The sequence below is a fragment of the Gobio gobio genome (genome assembly GCF_949357685.1).
Source record: "Gobio gobio genome assembly, chromosome: 3".
Classification (NCBI taxonomy): Eukaryota; Metazoa; Chordata; class Actinopteri; order Cypriniformes; family Gobionidae; genus Gobio; species Gobio gobio.
Window position 1 is genome coordinate 15,541,930 of NC_137099.1, and position 23,571 is coordinate 15,565,500.

Genomic DNA, 23,571 nt, shown 5'->3' on the forward strand with positions numbered 1-23,571 from the left:
ACTTGTGTATGTAGCATGAGTATGTAGTTACAGCGATGTTGTTTTTAAAATATATATTTTTTTAATGATGAATAATCTACACAAGCAGGCTTTAATGTACAAGTTATTTTGATTAAAATGTGCTGATCATTTAAAATCTTACTGATTAAACGTCTTACCTTTTAAAAGTGCATCACAAACGGTCTGTTCTGCTGTTCTCTATGGCGCGGCTGCTACTTCCGGGAACTATTGAGAGTCTCCGTGAGCCGCCATTGCTGTAAAAAAAACCGTTCCATTGGAGTCTATGGAGTTGTCGCAACTCTCTCTCTATATGGCTCTGGTCTAACTAAAAGCAAACATTCAACGATTCCCGCTCATCCAATGCAGGATACGTTAAATATGGCGGCTGAATCTGAATTTGATGAAGAAGAGGAGCCTTTGTTCAGCGATCCGGAGGATTTTGTGGAAGACATCGATGATGAAGGTGAAGAGGCTGCAGTGAAATCCGCTAGGCGCGCGGCGGCGCGGCCCCAAAATGAGACAGTCACCATGCACACCGGCATAAATTGGGATTTTAAAATATTTTTTTCCTGCGCAATAATATGCTGACATTTTTCATTACAGTTTATTTCTATGCGCATAGAATAATAGGACGGTCTGCTGATTTGACAGTCAGCAAGCAGACAAACGTAATATGCATTCTGTCTGCTACTCTTGAAAATTATTTCTCATGAGATCATATTTTATTTCCATTCAATTTAGTTTTGGCTACTTTGCGAATATTTACCATGGTAACAATTTCCGACAGGTACAGTTCTTGTCACTCCATTCAAACTGCATATTAATAACATTAATTTAAAAACAAATATTAACTTATATTTAAAATAGATTAAAAAAAAAACGTTTGAAAACATCAACAAAAAAAACAAAAATTAATTCTTGAAAGAAGACTATGCTCACCAAGGCTGTATATTTGATCAAAAATACTGTAAAATCAGTAATATTGTGAAATATTATTACAATTTAAAATAAATATTTCTATTTGAATATATTTTATAAAAGTAATTTATTCCTGTGATGTCAAAGATGAATCTTCAGGATCATTAGGCTACTCCAGTCTTCAGTGTCACGTGATTCAGAAATCATTCTAATATGATGGTTTGCTGTTTAAGAAACATTATTATCAAAGTTGAAAACAGTTTTTGCTGCTTAACGTTTTTTGGAAGCAATGATACCATTCAAACATTTATTGTAAGATTAAAAAAGAGAGAAATTAATACTTTTATTCGTTAAGCAAGCATGGTCATAAGTGACAGTGAAGACATTTGTATTTATTATTTTTAATAATTGCTTTAATAAATTGGTAGTACTTTACAATAAGATTTCATTAGTTAACACTAGATAATTTCAAAATGTACTAATACATTATTAAAATCAAAAGTTGTATTTGCTAACATTAATGCACTGTGAACTAACATGAACAACCAATGAAGAACTGTATTTTTATTTACTAACATTAACAAATATTAATAAATACTGTAACAAATGTTTTGCACATTGTTAATTCATGTTAGTTAATACATTAAATAATGTTAACTAATGAGACTTTATTGTAAAGTGTTCCTAATAAATGTTGTACATTAAAAAAAATGTATTCAATAAAGAATCCTGAAAAATATTAAACTGAATATAAAACTCATATTTGAATGATTTCTGAAGGATCAAGTGACACTGAAGACTGGAGGAATGATGCTGAAAATCGTCTCCGGTTACGTATGTAACCTAGGTTCCCTGAGAACAGGGAACGAGACGCTGCGTCAGCTTGACGCTACGGGGAACGCCTCCAGCGTGACAGGTGTCTGAGCTACAATCGAATCACATCAGTCCTACTGACCGGCGACAGCCGATGATGTCATCAGGGTGCGACCAGGAAGTATATAAGGGCGCCTCTGCCAACATGACACCGCCCTTCGTCTTCAGGGACTGTCCGGCAGGCAAACCCTGAGGCATGGCAAAGCGACGCAGCGTCTCGTTCCCTGTTCTCAGGGAACCTAGGTTACATACGTAACCGGAGACGTTCCCTTTCGAAAGGGAACTCGCGCTGCGTCAGCTTGACGCTACGGGGAACGAAATACCAACACCGCCATGCCGAGGGGAGTGCATGCCTACTGGCAGTGACCACTGTCAGAACAAACAAATTCAACTGAAATGCCTGAACCACTCCCCCTCTGGTCACATAAGGCTGTCAGTGACAGCATTCCCTACGGTCATAGCCCAAGCTATAAGCCCGAGTAGGAAGCTTCGAACACTTAGAGAAGTTCTACCCAGGCCGCTCAAAGGCCCGGATCCAACCCATTCGAAAGAAGGGGGCTCCTTTAAGGGAATGTGGCTAGGGGGCCCTAGGGCGCCCCAGCCAGCCACTACCGCCACCAAGGAGGCCTAGCTTGGTGCCTTTTTCAACGGGCACTTCAGCCGGGCCATCCCTGTCTGTTCGATAACAGAGCCTCTGGACACTCGCCTCCTGAAGAGGCATCCAGTCCCAGGGACTGCAGAATGGCAGTGGCCTCCTCGGACCGGATCTCAGAGACGGGAATCCCGGAGAGCAGCACTCAGCACAGCGCTTCCTACCCTTGCCAGCGAGGGGAGTAATCTGCTCAATCCTAGGATCTACTGAGCTATTATCAGATAGAAACACTCAGGAGGCCAGACTGGCCTAAAAACTGATCTAATTGGGAGGCCACCCTAGGGGCCTACGACCACCCGATCAGGCCCAGGCAGCTTTGGCTCACATATGACCCTTCCGAAAGGAGGGGAGCTTAAAGGGGGCTGCCCGGTAGGTAAACCAGGTTGCAGGCTGAAATCCCCTCCTTTACCAAGTAGCAGAAGCGACACCAGTCGCGCTAGGGTGACCACTAGCTGTCAGCATCATGCCAGTCAAAAGTCTTTGAACTGAGATCCAAAGCCCCATTAGGGAGGCCTAGTGAGGCCCAGTGTATGCCAGAGAAGCCTGAGAGGTCATGCTCAGGAACTCGCTTAGAGGGAGGCCTGGCGAGGCCCGCTACCTGATAGTAGTTGAAGCCGACTGTCAAAGTAGCTGGAAAACGGAGACTCGTTTTCTCAGGGAGGCCTAGTGAAGGCCTACTACCTGAAGGTCAAGCTACACCAGCTAGCCGAGTATCCTGACTCGGGAACTCGCCCTCAGGGAGGCCTAGTGAGGCCTACTACCTGATAGCAAGCCTCAGGGAGGCCTAGTGAGGCCTACTACCTGATAGCGACCCGTGCTAGCTGTTTCTCAGGTGACTGGAGCCCAGGAACATGCCGTTAGGGAGGCCCGGTGAGGCCTACTACCTTACGACCAGTCTTAGGGAGGCCTGATGCGGCCTACCACCCAACAACAGCTTAGCAGCCCATGCTAGCTGACACAGCGACTGGCGAATGGGAGCCTGCTTCCAGGGAGGCCTAATGGGGCCTACCACCTCACAGCAGGCCTGCAGGGACAGCTTCCTGGTGACAGGAGTGAAAAACTGCAATGTTATAACCTTGGGCTGACAGTAGCTTCTCTGCTGGCTGACAAAAATAAACATCCAACTGCTGACAAGGGTTATAGTTGGGAACTGCTACTTGAAACCGACATCGTTGGGGAGTAATATATATAGTGTACACAAGGGGCCGAACTTTGCAGAGGCCTACCAAGGCTGACTACCTATGTTCAAGGTTGCAGCTAGTAATTTGCCAACCTCCCCAAACGTCGGGACTCACTCGCAAGGAGGCCTAACTCTGAGGCCTACCACCTGACCTGGAGTCTACTGCCAAGACTGCCCCAGCTGGCTACTCACAGCCAGCTGGCCTAAAAATCATCCCAGCCTAGCTGGGTGACCCATCCCGAAGGCCTCCAATTCCTTCTGGAGCCAACTGTACAATGGTGCAATCTTATCGGCAGCGCCTACAAACACTGGAACCTAATCACATTGTCCATAGCAGGGTACTCGGCAAACCAAATGCCCTGTACCCCCTAAACGGGGGGAGTACCACATACGCCACCCACCTCATGAAGGTCCTAGCTTTAATAGCGCCTATCATACCATGTGAGGGCGTCAGCCATGGAAATGCTCTGGCTACAAGGGAGCTCACAACCAAACCTACATAAACAAAAAGGTTGTGAAGTGCTGCTCAACCCGAGCCATGGGTGAGGCAGAATGATACAGAGCTGGATGTGGAGGTACTCAAATCTACCCTGCTTTGTCAGGGGAGTACGACCAACTGGCCATGAAAATTTATATTAAAAAGGCCAGCGCCTGCCAAAAAACTGGCGGCCTCTAAACACTAGCTCTGGAGGGCCGGGTTGAATATGCATACGGAATTTTCGTACTTGCATGAAAAAACGCCTTAACCCTGCCCCACGACTACTGGCTAAGTCGCTATCAATTCTGCACAGCACCAACCTGCATTACTAGCAAAGGCCCCAGAACGCAGGCAAGGGGGCGGGCCTTGGCCGGACTACTCTGCGTAAGAGGAGGCTGCATTAGGGACAAATAATAAAGCTAAGTTCAAAAAAGGAACAGCTACCCGGAGCGCTAGCACTTCTTGGCGCGCGACTCCGTAATCCCTAGAAAGCCTAGGCCAATCTAGATCTATACCCGAGATCCCGAAAAGGGCCACTATTATTGCATTATAGCAAAAAGGGCACTTGAGTAAAGTGCCAGTCATTACATAGATCTGGCCCTAGATCTAACTGTAGTTCTAGCATAGTCTGATCCTGCATTCTCCAGAAATTTATACTGAGAGAAAAAACAGACCGCCTTACCCTGAGGCCGCTACCAGTTAGTAGTTTAATACTAGGAGAAAAAATGCCTAGCCTTTCCTCAGAAAAACAAGCCCCTCTTTTTTTTTTTTTTTTTTTTTTTTTTTTTTTTTTTTTCGCTACAAACCCTCAGGAAAAAGCAGCAAACCCAGCGTTAATTCTAACGCATTTTTAGAACTGGGAAAAATAAAGAGGTGTACAGCACACACAGCGTGTAGCATATATAGTATTTGCTGGCCTCCACTAGCACTACTAGCTCAATTATACCAAGCTTAAGCAACTGGTAATCGTTCTAGCCAACCTAACAGGGGAACTACAGGCCCTTTTAGAAATATCCAGCGATCCCCGAAGCCCTCAGCAGGGAGCATAAGTCAGAAATATATGAAATAATTTCCCATTTATAGGGGACTTACCCACTCTCCTGCGGCACACCATGATATCGACCCACAAGCTTTATTCCCATATGAATGCTTAGGTGTAATACTACCACGGGGCTGAGGGAGGCGCACTCACGCACCAAGCCAGGCAGGCCGTCAGAGTCTGACGGATTCTCCGCTCATCATGGGCCCGCCCGGCCTGGTGTAAAAGCGCCTGGGGAGAAAGAACTAGGAGAAGGACGCCTCCCTAGTCTCAGCGCGCCCTAGGGGGAGGAGACCTGTCCCAGCGTGGTCTTCTTCGCTGGAACCGACCTCGCTCTCCAGCGTCCTTCCGACTCCTAGTGCGGGAGTCCCGCCTCTTTTGCGCCCTACTCCGCCACTGAGGGGGCGCACGAGAGGCGACACTGGCTCGCTGGTCCTGTCGCTGGTCCTCGGGCCATGACGGACCAGGGCCTCCCGCCTGCCTGGGTGCGGCCCCGGATCTCCGCGGAATGCATGATTTAAATGCAGCTGAGCGCGCCTTCGCCTCTCTGAATCTTTCCACCACCGCCTCGACGGAGGTGCCAAAGAGTTCAGAGGGCGAAACCGGGGCATCGAGGAGAAAGGCCTTCTCTTTCACCCCGATGTCCGCAAGGTTCAGCCACAGATGCCTCTCCGTAGCTACCATAGCCGCCATTGAGCGCCCAATGGCGACCGCCATTTGTTTGGAAGCACGGAGAGCCAGATCTGTGGTGAGGCGGAGCTCAGCCATCGCGTCAGGGGGTAGGCCCTCCCCCTGATCAAGATCCTTCAGCAGGTCGGCCTGGTATGCCTGCAGCACCGCAGTGGTGTGCAGTGCTGCAGCGGCCTGACCCGCTGACGTGTACGCCCTGCCATTCAAGCGCGAGGTGTTTCTCATCGCTTTAGACGGCAGGGTGGGAGCTCTAAGTGTCGATGGCCTCCCCGATGCGAGATAGTTCGCAAACGTCTCATCGATAGGAGGCATCGACACGTACCCAGACTCGGCCAATCCTTCGACATCAGCGAAGCTTCCACGCTGATGCCGAATTATCCTGGCCGAGTATGGGTTCTTCCATGCCCCCACGATCTGCCCGTGCAGATCGGGGAGGAATGGAAGGCTCCCCAGAGGTGATGGGTTATGGCCAGAGAGAAAGCGATCATCCAGTCGACCTGGACGCTCGGGTTCTCTCCTAGCACGCCGCCAATGTAACTCCAGCCTGTTGGTGGCGCGCTCCATAACATCCATCAACTCCGCATACACGGGGCAAGATGGCTGAGAGGGTTCGGCCTCAACCGATTCATCACCACCCTGCCCAGCCATCCTCTGCTCGATTGGAAGAGCATCAGCTGACGAGGAGGAGAGATCCAACTCCTCCTCCGCCAGCCGCCCCTCGCGACCTGGCTGATCGTCTGTGAGGACCACACCCTCCTCCAGGCGACGAGCCAGGTCCGTCTGGGAACCCCAGGACCTACGTCGCCGCTCAGCCTCAGCGTGAGCAGGACCGTCCCCAGACGCTGGCCCCTCTTCCCTCGAGAAGAGGGCCAGGCGAGAGCGGAGCGTTCGGATGGGAAAACGCTCGCAATTCGCGCAAGAGGCTCCCTCGAGAACCTCCCGCGCGTGCTCTTCCCCCAGACAGTACACACAGAGATTATGCGTGTCTTCAGGCGTCAGATACCTCGGACACGGATCCGCGCACTTTCTAAAGTGCCGCGTCTTCTGTGCGCACTTCATCCTTCAACTAACGTGATTCTTTTCTATGTAGTACACCAGACAAGACAGTCACTGAAGACGAAGAAGCGGTGTCATGTTGGCAGAGGCGCCCTTATATACTTCCTGGTCGCACCCTGATGACATCATCGGCTGTCGCCGGTCAGTAGGACTGATGTGATTCGATTGTAGCTCAGACACCTGTCACGCTGGAGGCGTTCCCCGTAGCGTCAAGCTGACGCAGCGCGAGTTCCCTTTCGAAAGGGAATCAGCTTTGCATCACATGAATAAATTACATTTAAAAATATATTCAAATAGAAAATGTATTTTAATTTGTAATAATATTTTGCAATATTTCTTACAATTTTTAGGTACTTGCAGGTACTTTATATTAATGCAAATCTTGTATTAATATGATACTGATAAAACCATTTAATAAATTAACACTTTATTTTATTTAAGAAATGTTTCATCTGTTCGCCTAAAATGTTCTTCATATGGAAACTAACTGGAAATTACCTGGTTATATTTCAGTCAAAACTATTATTTAAAACAAATGAATCCACTTGACTACATTTTTTTTACACTAAATCTTCAGAACAGGTAAAAATAACTTTATGGTTTCACTTACATTTTGAAGAGATTATATACAATTTTAATATGATTTTATGGCATTTTATTTATGGGGGGGGGGGGGGGTAGAGAGAGCATTTTCTTGAAGCATAGCATTAAAGCTTCTCACACTTTCCCCTCAAGTGTGAGAAGCTTTTATGCTTTCTGTGTAAAACAGCAGGCTGTTTTTTTCCCCTCTACATTCTGTAATGTACACTTGCAGGATTTATTCAAAACACAAACAATTTTCAATTCAGGCATTAAAGGGAGAGTTCACCCAAAAATGAAAATTCCGTCATCTTTTACTCCCCCTTATGTTGTTCCAAACCTTTATGTGTTTCTTTCTTCTGTTGAACACAAAAGAAGATATTATGCTTATAGTCAGTGGCTTCCGCCAACTGTTTGGGCACCAGCTTCTTTTGTATTCAACAGGAGAAAGAAACTCATACAGGTTTGAAACAACTAGGGTGAGTAAGTGTTGTGAACTATCCCTTTAAATATCATAATGCACATGTACAGTAACAGTTTCCGAGTTTTCCAGTAGGCCAATTTGTACTTGTAAGTTATCTGTGTCGTATTATGCAGAATTGTTGGAGGATGTTTTAAGGGAGAGACCTTTGGAGGCTGATGGGATTGATTCGGTGGTCGTGGTGGACAACGTTCCCAAGGTGGGCCCTGAACGTCAGGAGAAACTGAAAAATGTGATCCATAAAATCTTCTCCAAGTTTGGAAAAATCACTAACGAATTTTACCCTGAAGCGGCTGGGACCACCAAAGGGTGAGATGCTGATTTAAAGATTATACATTTAGCTATTCATTTTTTTTCCGATTTTAATCTCATTTTAAAGAACCGTTATCGATTCTTAAATCCCAAGAATCGATCTGTTGATGAATGAACAAAGCTTTGTATCGCTCTTCCCATCCAATAAATCGTAATAAGCTTTGTGCTGTTAATTCTGATATGACACAAAGTGTCAGCTTTCAAATTCTGTCAATTGTATTAAGAAATTCAAACAATAAATATTGTTTTTTGTGCTCTTTAATGTGGCGCGACAGATCGCTGTAGGCCTCAGTTCAAGTGCATGTGAACGGAACCTCTTTACTACTAGTTACAGCATGAAATAAACATGAATGAACATCAGAAGGTATGTTGAAAGATTTCGTTAAGCATGGTCATAAGTGACAGTGAAGACATTTGTATTTATTATTTTTAATAATTGCTTTAATAAATTGGTAGTACTTTACAATAAGATTTCATTAGTTAACACTAGTTAATTTCAAAATGTACTAATACATTATTAAAATCAAAAGTTGTATTTTCTAACATTAATGCACTGTGAATTAACATGAACAACCAATGAAGAACTGTATTTTTATTTACTAACATTAACAAATATTAATAAATACTGTAACAAATGTTTTACACATTGTTAATTCATGTTAGTTAATACATTAAATAATGTTAACTAATGAGACTTTATTGTAAAGTGTTCCTAATAAATGTTGTGCATTAAAAAAAAATGTATTCAATAAAGAATCCTGAAAAATATTAAACTGTTTTCAAAAAATTTTTCATGTCGAATGTAATCACTTATAATCGTTGTTCAACCGCGCAATGACGTCAGTAAAACAGCCTGCACACAATGTCACGTTATGATGCATTTATATGTCCATAAACTCATTAGTCAGCTAACTTTTTGCTAAGTATATGCACTACATTGCATATTCATTGTATTTTACTTAACCTGTTCATCAATATTTATGTTTAAATAAATATATGTATGTTTGAATAAATACGTCATTTTTTTATGACAGCCACTATTTAAATGTTTATATTTATAAAAAACGAGTAGAAACATACAGTATATATGTGTGTGTGTAATTAAAAATGTATTATTACAACATTGTTAATTATTATAAAAAAAACTTCCTTGTGTGTAATTTAAATGTAAGTAGCCAACAATCAATTAAGTTTAACCTTTAATATTATAGTAATGTACCAACTGGGGTTCCCTGTATAGTTTACAGCATTAGTTGAGACGAAATTTGCCATGTACTGTACCTGATAGGCCCCAATTAATCGGATTGAATCGAAACCGAATTGCAAGCTTGTGTTTCGAAATCAAATCGAATTGTGAAATTTGTGTCAATGCCCAGCCCTAATTGCAATGAAGCTGATTCTTTACAGAACACAATCTAGTGACAAATGTGAAATAATTGCTGTGTTTCTTGTTCTCAGGTATATCTTTCTGGAGTATGCGTCCCCTAACCAGGCTCTGGAAGCAGTTAAGAATGCAGATGGTTACAAGCTGGACAAACAACACACATTCAGAGTAAATCTGTTCACCGATTTTGATAAGTAAGTTTTAAAAGGGTTCATATGTTTAGAAGCAGAACACAACTGGTTATGACTGGTTCATGACTATTTGTGAACTGCAAATAAAAACTTTCAGTTACTATACAAATATTGAGGTTTATTGCTTATGGGCCATTTATCTGTGTGTTTCAGGTACATGAACATCAGTGACCAGTGGGAAACCCCTGAAAAACAGCCATTTAAAGACTTTGTAAGTAATTCTACGTCTATGCTATTTGGGATAAAAGTCAAGCTTGGTGTAAATTATTTATTTGTGCCTGCCGTGTCTGTATACTTAAAAACTTGGTTTTGAAAAACACTATGAATGAGACATTCAAAGATTACTGGAAAAGTAATCTAGCCAATGACATCTTGGCATTACATCATTTTCTGTCACTGTTTACCAGGGAAACATGAGGCACTGGCTTGAGGATGCTGACTGTCGTGATCAATACAGTGTAATCTATGAATCGGGAGAACAAACTGCCATATTTTCCAATGACCCGAAAGAGCCGATACTGGATGAAGAGAGAGCTGTGAGCATGTTTCTTTTTAAACCGATTTGCTTCAGTTTTATTTTAGTATTATTTATATTAATTAATACACGATAAACATATGATTTGCTTCATGATATTTTAGATTGGTTTCCGTGTTATTTTAGTATTATTTATATACTATTATAGTATTTATTAATATTTTGTATTTTTATTTTTATTTAAAGTTTTAGTAATTTTTGTTTATATTTCTATTTAGCTTTAATGTATTTTATTTATTATTTTAATGCTTTTAGTTAACAATAACAACATTGATTTTGTTTAAATTTGTACGTTTTTTTAAAACCCAGTAGGGAAAAAAAGAGTTTTCTTGAAAGAATAAAGATTTGGTATAATGATAACGATAAAGATATTGTTACAAAAATAGTTAGAAATATAAAAGAATAGCAGTCCACACGACAACTATAACAATAAAGGCACAGAGGAACGATATTGTTAGAATCACTTTCAGCGATAAAAACATCCATCCTGCTTTAAAGAGCTTGAGCATTTAAAGGGATAGTTCACCCAAAAATTTAAATTAGCCCATGATTTACTCACCCTCAAGTCATCCTAGGTCTATATGACATTCTTCTTTCAGACAAATACCATCGGAGTTATATAAAAAAATGTCCTGGCTCTTCCAAGCTTTATAATGCCAGTGCATGGCTGATCTGTTTTGAAGTCCATAAAACAGTCCATCATAAAAGATATCCACATGGCTCCGGGGAAAGAGTAAACCCTGACCTGATGCATGACGTATTGACGAACGAGGAAGTGCAGAGGATAGAGCAAAACACCGGTCATGAATTAGAGTCTAAAACGAGAATTATTAAAGAGAAATGCCGGAGGATTTCAATATAAGAGAAGAGGGGCTTGAGTTTGTTGCCCAGCTCTATTTGTATGAACCGCGAGAGGCGTCAAAGCTTGCGATACTCTTACATCCTGCATCACATATCGCGTCAGAGGTTATTCTTTTGCCATAAGTCGACTTGCGTAGGCCGTCTGCCGGTGGCTAGTTATTTTAGTTTTTAAAGTTTTAAATATGGATATTTTTCTTACACAAACCCATCGCTTCGCTTCAGAAGGCCTTTGTTAACCCCTGGTGCTGTGTGGATTATTTTTATGATGGATATATGCACTTTTACGGACTTCAAAACTAGGAAGTTTGACAGATCTGCCAGGCTCACTCAGCACAGCCAATCACAGCGCACAACATCCCCAGTACTAAATACGCACACCTGCACCTCATCTTCTCCCTCATCAAGACGGCTACAAAAGCACACACCTCACCTCACTCCAGTTTCCGGTCTCGTTTATACGTTGTGGACTCTTTCTTAGACTCCTTCCAAGTCTGATCTCCAGCGATTCTCCTGTACCTACCTCCTGTGATCCTCCTCTGTGTTCTCCTCTCCAGCTTATCCCTTTGTTCCGTCTCCAGCGTCTCCTTGTGTGTTAGCCTCCATCACCATCCACGATCTCCTGGTCTTGTATGGCAAGGATCCTCTTTACCAATTTCATCAGCACAGTTAAAGTACCTTCAACCTGCTTACTAACCATCCACGATTCTTCAGCTTCTGTTGTTTCCAATAAACTTCCTGCATAACAATATCCTGTGTGTATCCTGAGTCTACTTCTGTAACAGGAAGAGCAAGGACATTTTTTTTTATATAACTCCGTTTGTATTCGTCTGAAAGAAGAATGTCATATACACATAGGATAACTTGAGGGTGAGTAAATCATGGGCTAGATACTAGAGGTTTTCATCACAGTTATTGAACCTATTTTTTACAAACCTACTGATTAATAGTCTGTTTAATTTATGAAGTAATGGCGTCTACACATCTTGTCATGTCATTCTTCAAGCAATTGTGATATAAGCCTTACAGTAGGCTACTAACTTGAGGAGTTTAATCTTTCTAAAGTGCTGGACAGAGACTTACATCCGCTGGTCACCCAAAGGGACGTACCTGGGCACTTTTCACCAACGAGGAATTGCATTGTGGGGTGGAGAGAAATTCAAGCAGATACAAAGATTCAGCCACCAGGGTGTGTCTCTCATTGACTTCTCCCCGTGCGAGAGGTAAACATCAAAGAGAATGCGAGCGTAGCTCTTACAGAGTTCCAGATGTGAATAACACACTAAAAATGTCTGTCAGGTATGTGGTGACATTCAGCCCACTGATGGACACTGAAGAGGACCCTCAAGCCATCATCATCTGGGACATCCTGACCGGACATAAGAAACGAGGCTTCCATTGTGAGAGTTCGGCACACTGGCCTATTTTTAAGTGAGTGGATTAATTACACGTTGTGCTCATTTACTTTTATTCAAAATAAGAACTTCTAAAATGCTTCTCTCACAGGTGGAGTCAGGATGGAAAATTCTTTGCCAGAATGACACAAGATACTCTCAGCATCTATAAAACCCCAGTAAGATAAGCCTTTAACTTCAATTAATATGTAGTTTCTGTACTTACTCTTTTTTATTTATTTTTTATAATACCTTGTTAATTTCTTCCAGTCAATGGGTCTACTAGATAAGAAGAGTTTGAAAATAAGTGGAATAAAGTAAGTAAACCTCTGCTCGATTGTAGAAAGTAATTAAAGGCATAAATCAGCCCAGTGTTGTTTTAGTTTCATTAAGATACTATTATATATATATATATATATATATATATATATAAATGAAAATGAAAAATAAAATGAAAATAAGACTGGTTGGTTATGTTTAAATATAATAAAAAATAATATATAAATATAAAAATAAAATATAAATACTTATACTTATAAAATGCTTATTTTATTTCAGTTAATGTTTATTTTATTTCAAGCAACGGAAATACGTTTTATGGTTTTAGTTAACTTTAATCAGCCTTTGAACATTATTCCTAAAAATATCTACAGTATAAGAGCAATGTTTGAATTATTGAAAATTATCTATCTTTGAGTGTTACCAGGAAGATTTGTGAAATGCAACCCTGAAGTTTTTTCCTGTCTGATAGAGATTTCTCTTGGTCACCGGGAGACAACATCATTGCTTTTTGGGTCCCTGAAGACAAGGACATTCCAGCCAGGGTAACGCTCATGCAGTTCCCATCCCGTTTAGAGATTCGGGTGCGGAATCTTTTCAATGTGGTGGACTGCAAGCTTCACTGGCAACGGCAGGGTGACTACTTGTGTGTGAAGGTGGACCGAACGCCCAGAGGAACACAGGTGAAAGAAAGTCTTCTAATCATTTCCTTATAGCTCTTTTATCACCTGTCTTAATACCTCCACAATTAGTTTTCTGCTCTTCAATAGGGCGTCGTAACAAACTTTGAGATTTTCCGCATGAGAGAGAAACAGGTTCCTGTTGATGTGGTGGAGATGAAAGGTAACCGAGGCCTAAAATGCTCCTAAAAGCCGTAAAGGAACACTCCACTTTTTTTGAAAATGGGCTCATTTTCCAACTCCCCTAGAGTTAAACAGTTGAGTTTTACCGTTTTCTAATCCATTCAGCCGATCTCCGGGTCTGGGGGCAGAACTTTTAGCATAGCTTAGCATAGATCATTGAATCTGATTAGACCGTTAGCATCTCGCTCAAAAATGACCAAAGACTTTCAATATTTTTCCTATTTAAAGCTTGACTCTTCTGTAGTTACATCGTGTACTAAGACCGATGGAAAATGAAAAGTTGTGATTTTCTAGGCCGATATGGCTAGGAACTATACTCTCATTCCTGCCTAATAATCAAGGAACTTTGCTGCCGTACCTTGGGTGCAGCGCCTGAAAATAGGCTAACTTCTGTCAACATAACCAACGTAATAACCTGCTTGCACAGGGAGTGTGCTGGAGACTATTTTCAGGTGCTGCGTAATATCATTGCGCCGCTGCACCCATGGCACGGCAGCAGAGTTCCTTGATTATTGAGACACAATGAGATGCTAACGGTCTAATCAGATTCAATGATCTATGCTAAGCTATGCTAAAAGTTCTGCCGCCAGACCCAGAGATCGGCTGAATGGATTTGAAAACAGTAAAACTCAACTGTTTAACTCTATGGGAGTTGGAAAGTGAGCCTATTTTCAAAAAAAGTGGAGTGTTTCTTTAAAGAGCATAAAATATAGTTATCACACAATATGTGACCCTGGACCACAAAACCAGTCATAAGGGTCATTTTAATTGATGTATAAATCTGAATAATAAGCTTTCCATTGATGTATGGTTTGTTAGGATGAGACAATATTTGGCTGAGATACAACTATTTGAAAATCTGGAATCTGAGGGTGCAAAAAAATCTAAATATTGAGAAAATCGCCTTTAAAGTTGTCCAAATGAAGTCCTTAGCGACGCATATTACTAATAATAATAAATTTTTATATATATTTACGGTAGGCAATTTACAAAATTTCTTCATGGAACATGATCTTTACTTAATATCCTAATGATTTTTGGCATAAAAGAAAAATCAATAATTTTGACCAATACAATGTATTGTTGGCTATTGCCACAAATATACCTATGCGACTTATGACTGGTTTTATGCTCCAGGTTCACATATTAGTTTTCATCTGTGGTGGACTAAATGAAACATCTGATTTTTATTAGAGAGCATCATTGCATTTGCCTGGGAGCCTAACGGCAGTAAGTTTGCGGTACTACATGGAGAATCACCCAGAATAAACGCCTCATTTTACCACGTCAAAAGCAACGGCAAGATTGAGCTCATCAGTAAGTGCCAATCTTAATGTCACTCATGAAATATATTCAAATCTATGTTAGTATATCTAATACTATGTAAATATATGTTAGTAATATTATCCTGATTGATTTAGTGCTGGCAGGGATTTTTTGTGACTATTCTGTGGTTTTCCAGAGATGTTTGATAAGCAGCAGGCCAACAGTATCTTTTGGAGTCCTCAGGGTCAGTTCATGGTACTGGCAGGACTGCGGAGGTTAATTTATATATATTATAAGTATTAAATTAAATGAGATGTACAGTAAAAAATTTGGGGGTTGGTAAGATTTTTTATGCTTTTTTAAAAGTCTCTTATGCTCACCAAGGCTGTATTTATTTGGTCGAAAATACAGTAAAAACAGTAATATTGTTAAATATTATTACATTTTAATATAATGAATTACATTTTAAAATATATTAAAATAGTAAATAATTTCTGTGAGATGAGAATAACAGCATTTATTTGAAATAGAAATGTTTATTTGCATTATAAATGTCTTTATTGTAACTTTTGATCAATTTAATGCGTTCAATGATCAGTTTCTTTAAAAAAAAAAAAAAAAAATCCTACTGACCCCCCCGCTTTTTAATGACAGTGATCTGTGTTCATGGGCAAATGTTTTTCTTAAATCTTAATTGCTTAGCTCTTACAGGTGATATTTCTGTTCTTTTTTTCTGTGCAGTATGAATGGTGCGCTTACATTTGTGGACACGTCGGATTGTACCATTATGTATATTGCGGAGCATTACATGGCCTCTGATGTGGAATGGGACCCTACAGGCAGATACGTGGTCACTTCTGTTTCCTGGTGGAGCCACAAAGTAATCTGACGTTCACTTTCGAAGTACACCTATTATGCTATTTTAAAGGTTCCTAATTTTGTTTTGGAGGCCTACTACAACAGGTTTACTTGTATCAAAAGTAAAAAAATAAATTAAAAAAATCATAATATACATTGCACATCACCACATTTTTCATTGATTCTCAAACGACTCATCCAATGATTCAGTCGCACTAAATCCCTCTTTTCCACAAGCCACTCTGCTTTGATTGGCTAGATGGCCCAGTCTGTTGTGATTGGTCTACCGCATACAGCACGTGTCGTAAACGAAACAGCCATTACTGAACTTCAGCTCCGGAGGCTTCCTCAGTCCTCAGCGTTTGTACACACTGAAAAGACAGTAACGATGGCACCGATTTTACCATATCAATCCGAGCGCGAGTCCAATGATGAAACATTGGAAGAACTAGTTATTCAAGCCAAACCTCCATCGCAAGGACAATTTGAGCAGGACGTTTCTCAGTCATATGCTACTCTCAATTTGATGTACATTATGAGATGTTGCAGCTGTAATTCCTCACCATCAGCATTAACAAGTGTATGTCCATCATCAACCGATGTGTATATTTCTAATTTATTGAGGCGCACATGCGGGAACTGTATCAATAACAACGCATATGTTAGCCTTGATTGACTGATGTAATATAAATCTTGCTCCATCCTTTATCTTTACTCAAAGTAGTAAGAACGACAGACAATCTGCATTAATAAACACAGTTTGAGGTAATAGTGGCCCACAGTTGATTAGCAGAAGTATTTCAGTAAGACAGTAGTAACGGGAGTTAGCCGGTTAGCCAGAAACTTACACAATATAAAACACAAAACTACGTATTTTGAACATCCGATAGAAAATATATACAATTAATAATTTACAGGTTGTGATTCTGAGTTGGTCCAAATAAAGTGGGTACTGTCCTGTCTTTAATGGATAAGCATTTTGTAAATCCCATTTAGACCTCACAGAGATTTGAGAAGCAACCGTCAAAAGTTTATACTGGTGTTGTATCGCTGTGGTAATTCGCTGTGGTCATCCTTTGGAAGTGTTTACAAAGAAAATTTGCTTTTGCAGAGCAGGACAGAAAACCGCATCTTTTCGACATGTACACACACAACACCAATTACAGTGTTTGAGGGCAGGTCGAAGTAAACGTTGTTCACTGGCAACGGGCATTATGCAAATGGAATTCAAAATTATTGACGACTCATTTTGGCTGTTCAAAGTCGATTCTTTCTTTTGAGAGACACTTTATTTATTGTTCACTTTCGACTTCACAACTTTGCAGATTGTTTACATTCAGATTGCATGAAAGGTAATATTCGAAAAAGCATAATAGGGGCACTTTAAGTTACTATATGTTTATCCTTATTAGGTCTTTTTTTTAATTGACCCGGCATACTTTTATTTACTCTGCATACAGGTGGACAATGCATACTGGCTTTGGACATTCCAGGGACGCCTTTTGCAAAAGAACAACAAAGACCGATTCTGCCAGTTGTTATGGAGACCACGTCCTCCTTCTTTACTCAGTCAAGAGCAAATAAAGGTCACTGCCTTTTCTACTGTTTACATTTGTAACATCTACACACAATTTTAAATGTGAAGGTTATAAGAATTTTACCCTGGAAAATTTAATCATGGAGACTGAGGTTTTCTCTTTTTTTAACAGGCAATTAAGAAGGACCTCAAGAAGTATTCAAAAATCTTTGAGCAAAAGGACAGACTGAGCCAGTCCAAAGCTTCCAAGGTCAGTCTTTCTTTCTTAAAAAATCTATAAATGTTTAATTGGTTGTGATTATTACTTGATTCATTTAGCTGTGTTTATTTGCATATTTGTGTTATTTAAAAATGTAATTAATGTGTTGATACAATGCTTCTGCAATGCTCTTGATGCAGGAGTTAGTGGACAAACGTCGTCTGATGATGGAAGAATACAGGCAGTACAAAGACAGTGCCATTCAGCTTTACAGCCAGCAGAGGGAGCTACGCCTTCAGCTCAGAGGAGGTGAGAAACACTGCTGTCTTTCCTTTGTTTTTTCTCTCTATTGTTTTCATTGTCTATTGACATTCCATAATTTCTTCCCTTTCTATACTGTCTTTGCCCATAATAAACCCTTGTTCTGTGTTGAAAATCCTTTACCTAATTTGGTGTTCCCTGTCAAAAATGACCGGCCTTTTACATTGAGTTTAAATCTGTCATTATGCTGTTATCTTTTTTTTTTTCAATTAGCACAGGTTTTGTACTTCTTTTTAGAACTGATTGATTGTAGGCTCACCTGCGCTTCCAATATCCAATAACATAGCATAACGAGATTTATAAGCAACTTGTTTTGACTGGGAACACCAAAAAAAGTGGAGGAAAAAAAGCTATTTTTGGGAAATTGTTATACCCTGTCTGAGCAAAGTTTTAGTCCAATTTGAAAACATTAACTAGCATTTTATGGTAAAAAGAAAATCCTCTCACAACATAAGGGTTAAATAGTTTATTAAATTAATTAAATGAATTTCATTTAATTTAATAGTAATTATTCAGAAGGTTCACATTTAAATATTGCAGATGCAGTGACAGCTCCTCAACATAAATTTAGGTAGGGCAGATTCTGGGTCTTAGTGCTAGTTTATGATAAACATTTTGTAAGTTTTATATTCTAATCACTGAACGCATCAGACATGCCTTTGGCAGAATTCAAATGTCCTTGCATTATTCAGCCTGAGGGTGGCGCACTAACGATGATTGACAGACTTTAGGACACACGACAAATGCATAGAATCTTAGAATTGCCTTAATGTAGCATTTATTGCGTCCGAATGATGTTTTGGAATGTTGCAAGTTGCGTAGGAATTCCAGTGAGGAAAACAAAGTCATTGCTATTCACATGAGCACGTTTACACTAAAAGATTTATACTTTCATTATTTTGAAATGCTACTCCACATAGGAAGAACAGACATGCCAACTGGTTACTGACCTGATGCAGACACATCGATGAAACGGATTGTTATCATCTCTGTCTGGAATGAGGATTATGTACGGTAACATGAAAATAAGCAGTCTGAAATCTGCCCCAATGGCTCTCAATTAGAGCACGCTGCAGTTCCATTTTCCACCACAGGATTACATTGGAAATTTGTGGGGCGCTGTAGAGCTTGGGAGGGCTCCAAGACAGGCTACCCCACCTATTTTAAAGGAACACGCTGACTTTTTGGGACTTTAGCTTATTCACCGTTTCCCCCAGAGTTACATAAGTCCATACATACCATTCTCATCTCCATGCGTGCCATAACTCTGTCTGACGGCACCCACCGCTAGCCTAGCTTAGCACAAAGACTGGAGGTAAACGGCTCCAGCCAGCCTACTGCTCAATAAGTGACAATATAAGTGGCCAAATGGCTAGGAACTATACTCTCATTCCTGCGTAATAATCATGGAACTTTGCTGCCGTACCATGGGTGCAGCGGCGCAATGATATTACGCAGCGCCTGAAAATAGGCTAACTTTCGTCAACATAACCAATGTAACAACCTGCTTGCACCGAGAGCGTGCTGGGGACTATTTTCAGGTGCTGTGTAATATCATTGTGCCGCTGCACCCACGGTACGGCTCAAAGTTCCATGATTATTATGCAGGAATGAGAGTATAGTTCCTAGCCATATCGGTCAAGAAAATCGCAACTTTTCGTCTTCTGTCGTCTTAGTACACGATGTAACTATACACATCGCAACATGTAAATATGAAAATGTTGGCGTTATTTTGTCACTCATTGAGCAGTAGGCTAGCTGGAGCCGTTTACCTCCAGTCTTTGTGCTAAGCTAGGCTAGCGGTGGGTGCGTCACACAGAGTTATGGCAAGCACGGAGATGAGAATGGTATGTATGGACTTATCTAACTCTCCCAAAAGTCCCAAAAAGTCACTGTGTTCCTTTAATGATCTGAGCGCATGGTCTGAAGCGCATTGCGCAGGTGCACTTAGGGTGTGTCCGAATTCACTTTTGCTAGTTTAAAGGATCAGTTCACCCCAAAATGAAAATTTCCTGATAATTTACTCACCCACATCTCATCCAAGATGTTCATGTCTTTCTTTCTTCAGTCGAAAAGAAATGAAGTTTTCGGAAGATGAACAATTTAGGTTAAAAAGTATATTAATTTTTATTTTATTTTTTAAAATGGCCGATCTTTTCGCTAGATAAGACCCTATTCCTCAGCTGGGATCGCGCAGTCCCATTTGAAGCACTTCAAAGCCCTTTGAAACTGCATTGATTTGGACCTTCAGCATTTTGGTTGCAATTGAAAACTATTATATGATGAAAAATCCTGGAATGTTTTCTTCCTAAAACTTAATTTCTTTTCGACTGAAGAAAGAAAGACATGAACATCTTGGATGAGATGTGGGTGAGTAAATTATCAGGAAATTTTCATTTTGGGGTGAACTAATCCTTTAATGATGGAAAAAAGGGTTTGCGCGCCAGGCGCATGGTACAAAAGGGTTGTACATAGTCTCTTAATGAGTCATGGGTGTGTTTTGGTTGTTACGTTAAATAAACCAATCAGAGTCTCATCTCCCATTCCCTTTAAAAGCCAGTTGTTCCCACACCATGGCGGATTTGCTATTTACATGGCAGAATTTGCAAGCGGAAAGACTGAACACTTCTCCAGAGAGGAATCCTTTTATTTTTAATATTTAAAAATGTTTGTGTACTGCTGCGCGTCCCTGTGTGTGTAATAAGCAGAGTGTACGCGTGTTGTGCACCTGTCTATAGGCGCATAGTGTATATGGTCAATGGTGCAGTTGTTTTCAGTTGCCTCAAAATAGCAACGCGCCAACAATGCGCTTAACACATCTCTTTTTTAGACCAGCACATCCATGGCCGAACAGATGGGCACGAGTGCATTTGCTATTTAAACAACGTGGCGCTGGACATAAAAAAATTATAACGCCGTCGGGCTGAAACTAGAAAAAAAACACTTGCGTTTTTCCTGGTGTCACATTACGGCAAGTGTATGATAGGGCCATGTATCATGATCATGAAGCGCTAAATTTTAATATATCCTGCTTACTTTACGACTTAAAACAGTCTTGAAAATACAAAAAATATTTGTTGCAGAATGCTGAACATTTACAATGTATTATTAATTCAGTGTATATAGAGGTCTATGTTTGGATGAATATCTGCCCTTAGAGGCGAGCCGTGGCTGTGCAGATGCACACGGCAGCCCATCTCAATGGATTACCCATAATGCAGTTTGATGAACAGTACACACATTGTTTACCAGAGTGCCCTAAAATAAAAAAAGTAAAAATATTTTACAACTAATCCAAGTCAGAAGTTCATGAGTTGCACTGAATTATCATCTCTCAGGTGTGGACACAGATGAACTGGACAGTAATGTGGAGGACTGGGAAGAGGAAACCATTGAGTTCTTCATCAATGAAGAGATCATTCCTCTCGGAGACCTGGAGTAGACCTACATGGAAAGCACCCATGTTTCCAGCTGTGAGACAAAATATTCACCCTCAGAGTTTACTTCCACAAGTCCTTTACAAGTTCTTTGTATGAGAGACAGAAGTCTGTTGACATGCACAGTTATAATAGAGCGGGTTTTTGCGCAGTCGAGCAAAACGTTCACACAAGTAAGCAAATTGAATATTTAAAGTCACCATGAAATATTTTCTTTCCTATTTTTATGCATATCCAAAGCTTCTCAAATAAGAAAAATGGTTGGGAGGGACTTGATGTTGTCCATCAGGAATTGATTGGATGATTGTGGTTTGCTATTGCTGTGATGTCATGTGAGTGACAAGTTGTCCCGCCCTTACATCAAACATGTCATCAGAGAAGAGATGTTGCTGCAAGAGGGAGGGGAAGTAAGAGGGCAGAACCGTGGACAAATGCTCCTGGGACACAGGTCTGATCAACTCTGGGTGTGATCAACGGCGAGGGTGTCTGATGTTGAGAGACCCGAAACACCCAATGACCCCAGGACACATCACTGATGATGTGTCCCAGCGCATCTGCATGATGTATCTTTTACCACAAAGGCTCATGAATAAAATCAAATAAAAATGATGTGCACGGATAAATAATTTATAATAAATGCTGCATGCAATATTCCATAAAAAACAAGCATTGTATATTTTTTATTTCATTGTGACTTTAAAGAATGAAATAAACGTTGCGCATCACTTCTTTGTTTTGGAGCAAGCTGAGCCCAACTGTAGTCTCTCAACGCTTATAGATGCTGGACGAAGTTGAGCTAGCTCTGTTGACTTTTAAACATGATGAATTGTTCTTTTAGTCCGACTTAATTGGAACTTTTGAAGTGTATGTAAACACTCTTACAGATTTGCATATTCCTGCTGAGAATGGATGTTTAATATTAATTTTAAATAAGAGCTCATATTCCTCAATCCCCCTTCATACATTTTTTCTTGTAGCATTCATTGAAAGGACTAAAGCGCAGTGATTTATCATTTGCTGTTCTTCTTCTGAAAGAGCAAGAAACTTTTCAAAGTCCAATGGTACTATTTTGTGGGTTATCACTTCTCAAAAGAAAATATTTCTGATAGAGAGGAATTTCTTTTGTACTATGGTCTGGTCTTTCATCTTTCAAAGATAATACTTCTACATATCTTCACTCGTGACTTGGCATGCCAATGTGCTGCAGTATCATGAGGCATAATGTCAAATCCAAACTGTACTTAATAAAAAAAATAATTATAAGGGAATTTTAAAACAAAAGGATCGAAACATTTGTTAGGCAAGTGACATGAGCCATGAGACTTTCACAGGCATCACCAATTTTTGATATGAGACTTTTCTTTGTATTTTATTTCATTTACTTAATGTTGTATTTTACTTGAATTTCCCATAAACTGAAATTGTTTTAAAGCTTCCATACAAACATACAAGATTGTGTGTTTATTCCTAATACAAATAAACAACTTAATGTTTCTACTGTGGTTTAATAAAATCTAAAATGTAAACCAAGGAAATTTCCTAGTTCAGTGATCAAAATATAATTGAAAAATCATGTTATTATCTATTATCTCATTTAAGCAGGGACAATACTACTACTACTAATAATAATAATAATTAAAGGGGTGGTAAAACACATTCTTTTGAAGGCTTGATTGTGTTTGTGGGGTGCACTGTAACATGTGTTCATGCTTCGTTTAAAAAAAAAAATTGCATTATTTTTCATATATTTGACCTTTATTCTACACTGCTCTGTCCCTCCTTGTAAAACGGTCTGATGCTTTCCGGGTTGTATGAAGCCAGTCCCTCAAAAATATGCAGTGGGCTCAGATTGGTCAGCTGGCCCAGTGTGTTGTGATTCGCTAACCGCAGTGCACGTTTATCGGAAACGTCACGCCCCTTATCTGGAGGCTGTGCTTGATCAGTATTAGAAACAATAGCGTCAATAAAACCATATGAGCCCGAATCAGACCCAGAACATTCTAGTGAAGATGATCGAGCAGAACCTGTTCAACCTGTTCAGTCCTCAAGAGTAAAGACTGCGAATCTGTAGTGATCGCTACTGAATGGCACTGTTACTTTTGTATTTTTAGAACGATTATAGCCAAATATCTGTCGCAAGAACTATTAACCCAAAACGAACACTAAACACTGGCTTTACTAGTAAGTTAGC

The 23,571-nt window shown here is 40.3% G+C and overlaps 1 protein-coding gene across 3 annotated transcripts; it reads left to right on the forward strand.

The window, feature by feature from the left end:
- Positions 1–360: 360 nt before the first annotated feature.
- LOC307123401 (eukaryotic translation initiation factor 3 subunit B-like) lies at positions 361–22,623 on the forward strand (the record flags this gene model as incomplete). Of its 3 annotated transcripts, none has more annotated exons than XM_079811929.1 (18): positions 361–463; positions 8,063–8,255; positions 9,717–9,836; positions 9,987–10,044; positions 10,241–10,369; positions 12,292–12,449; positions 12,526–12,657; positions 12,733–12,799; positions 12,891–12,937; positions 13,372–13,582; positions 13,670–13,742; positions 14,957–15,079; positions 15,225–15,303; positions 15,770–15,908; positions 17,347–17,472; positions 17,596–17,673; positions 17,823–17,931; positions 21,282–22,623. In XM_079811929.1, the coding sequence occupies 18 exons, from the start codon at positions 361–363 to the stop codon at positions 21,383–21,385; spliced, it is 2,049 nt and encodes a 682-aa protein (XP_079668055.1). In that variant the 3' UTR covers positions 21,386–22,623. The 3 variants fall into 3 exon arrangements, with proteins under 3 accessions (XP_079668055.1, XP_079668054.1, XP_079668053.1); XM_079811927.1 differs by lacking the exon at positions 361–463 and adding an exon at positions 8,534–8,622 and having other exon boundaries at positions 8,177–8,255; XM_079811928.1 differs by lacking the exon at positions 361–463 and having other exon boundaries at positions 8,086–8,255.
- Positions 22,624–23,571: the final 948 nt, after the last annotated feature.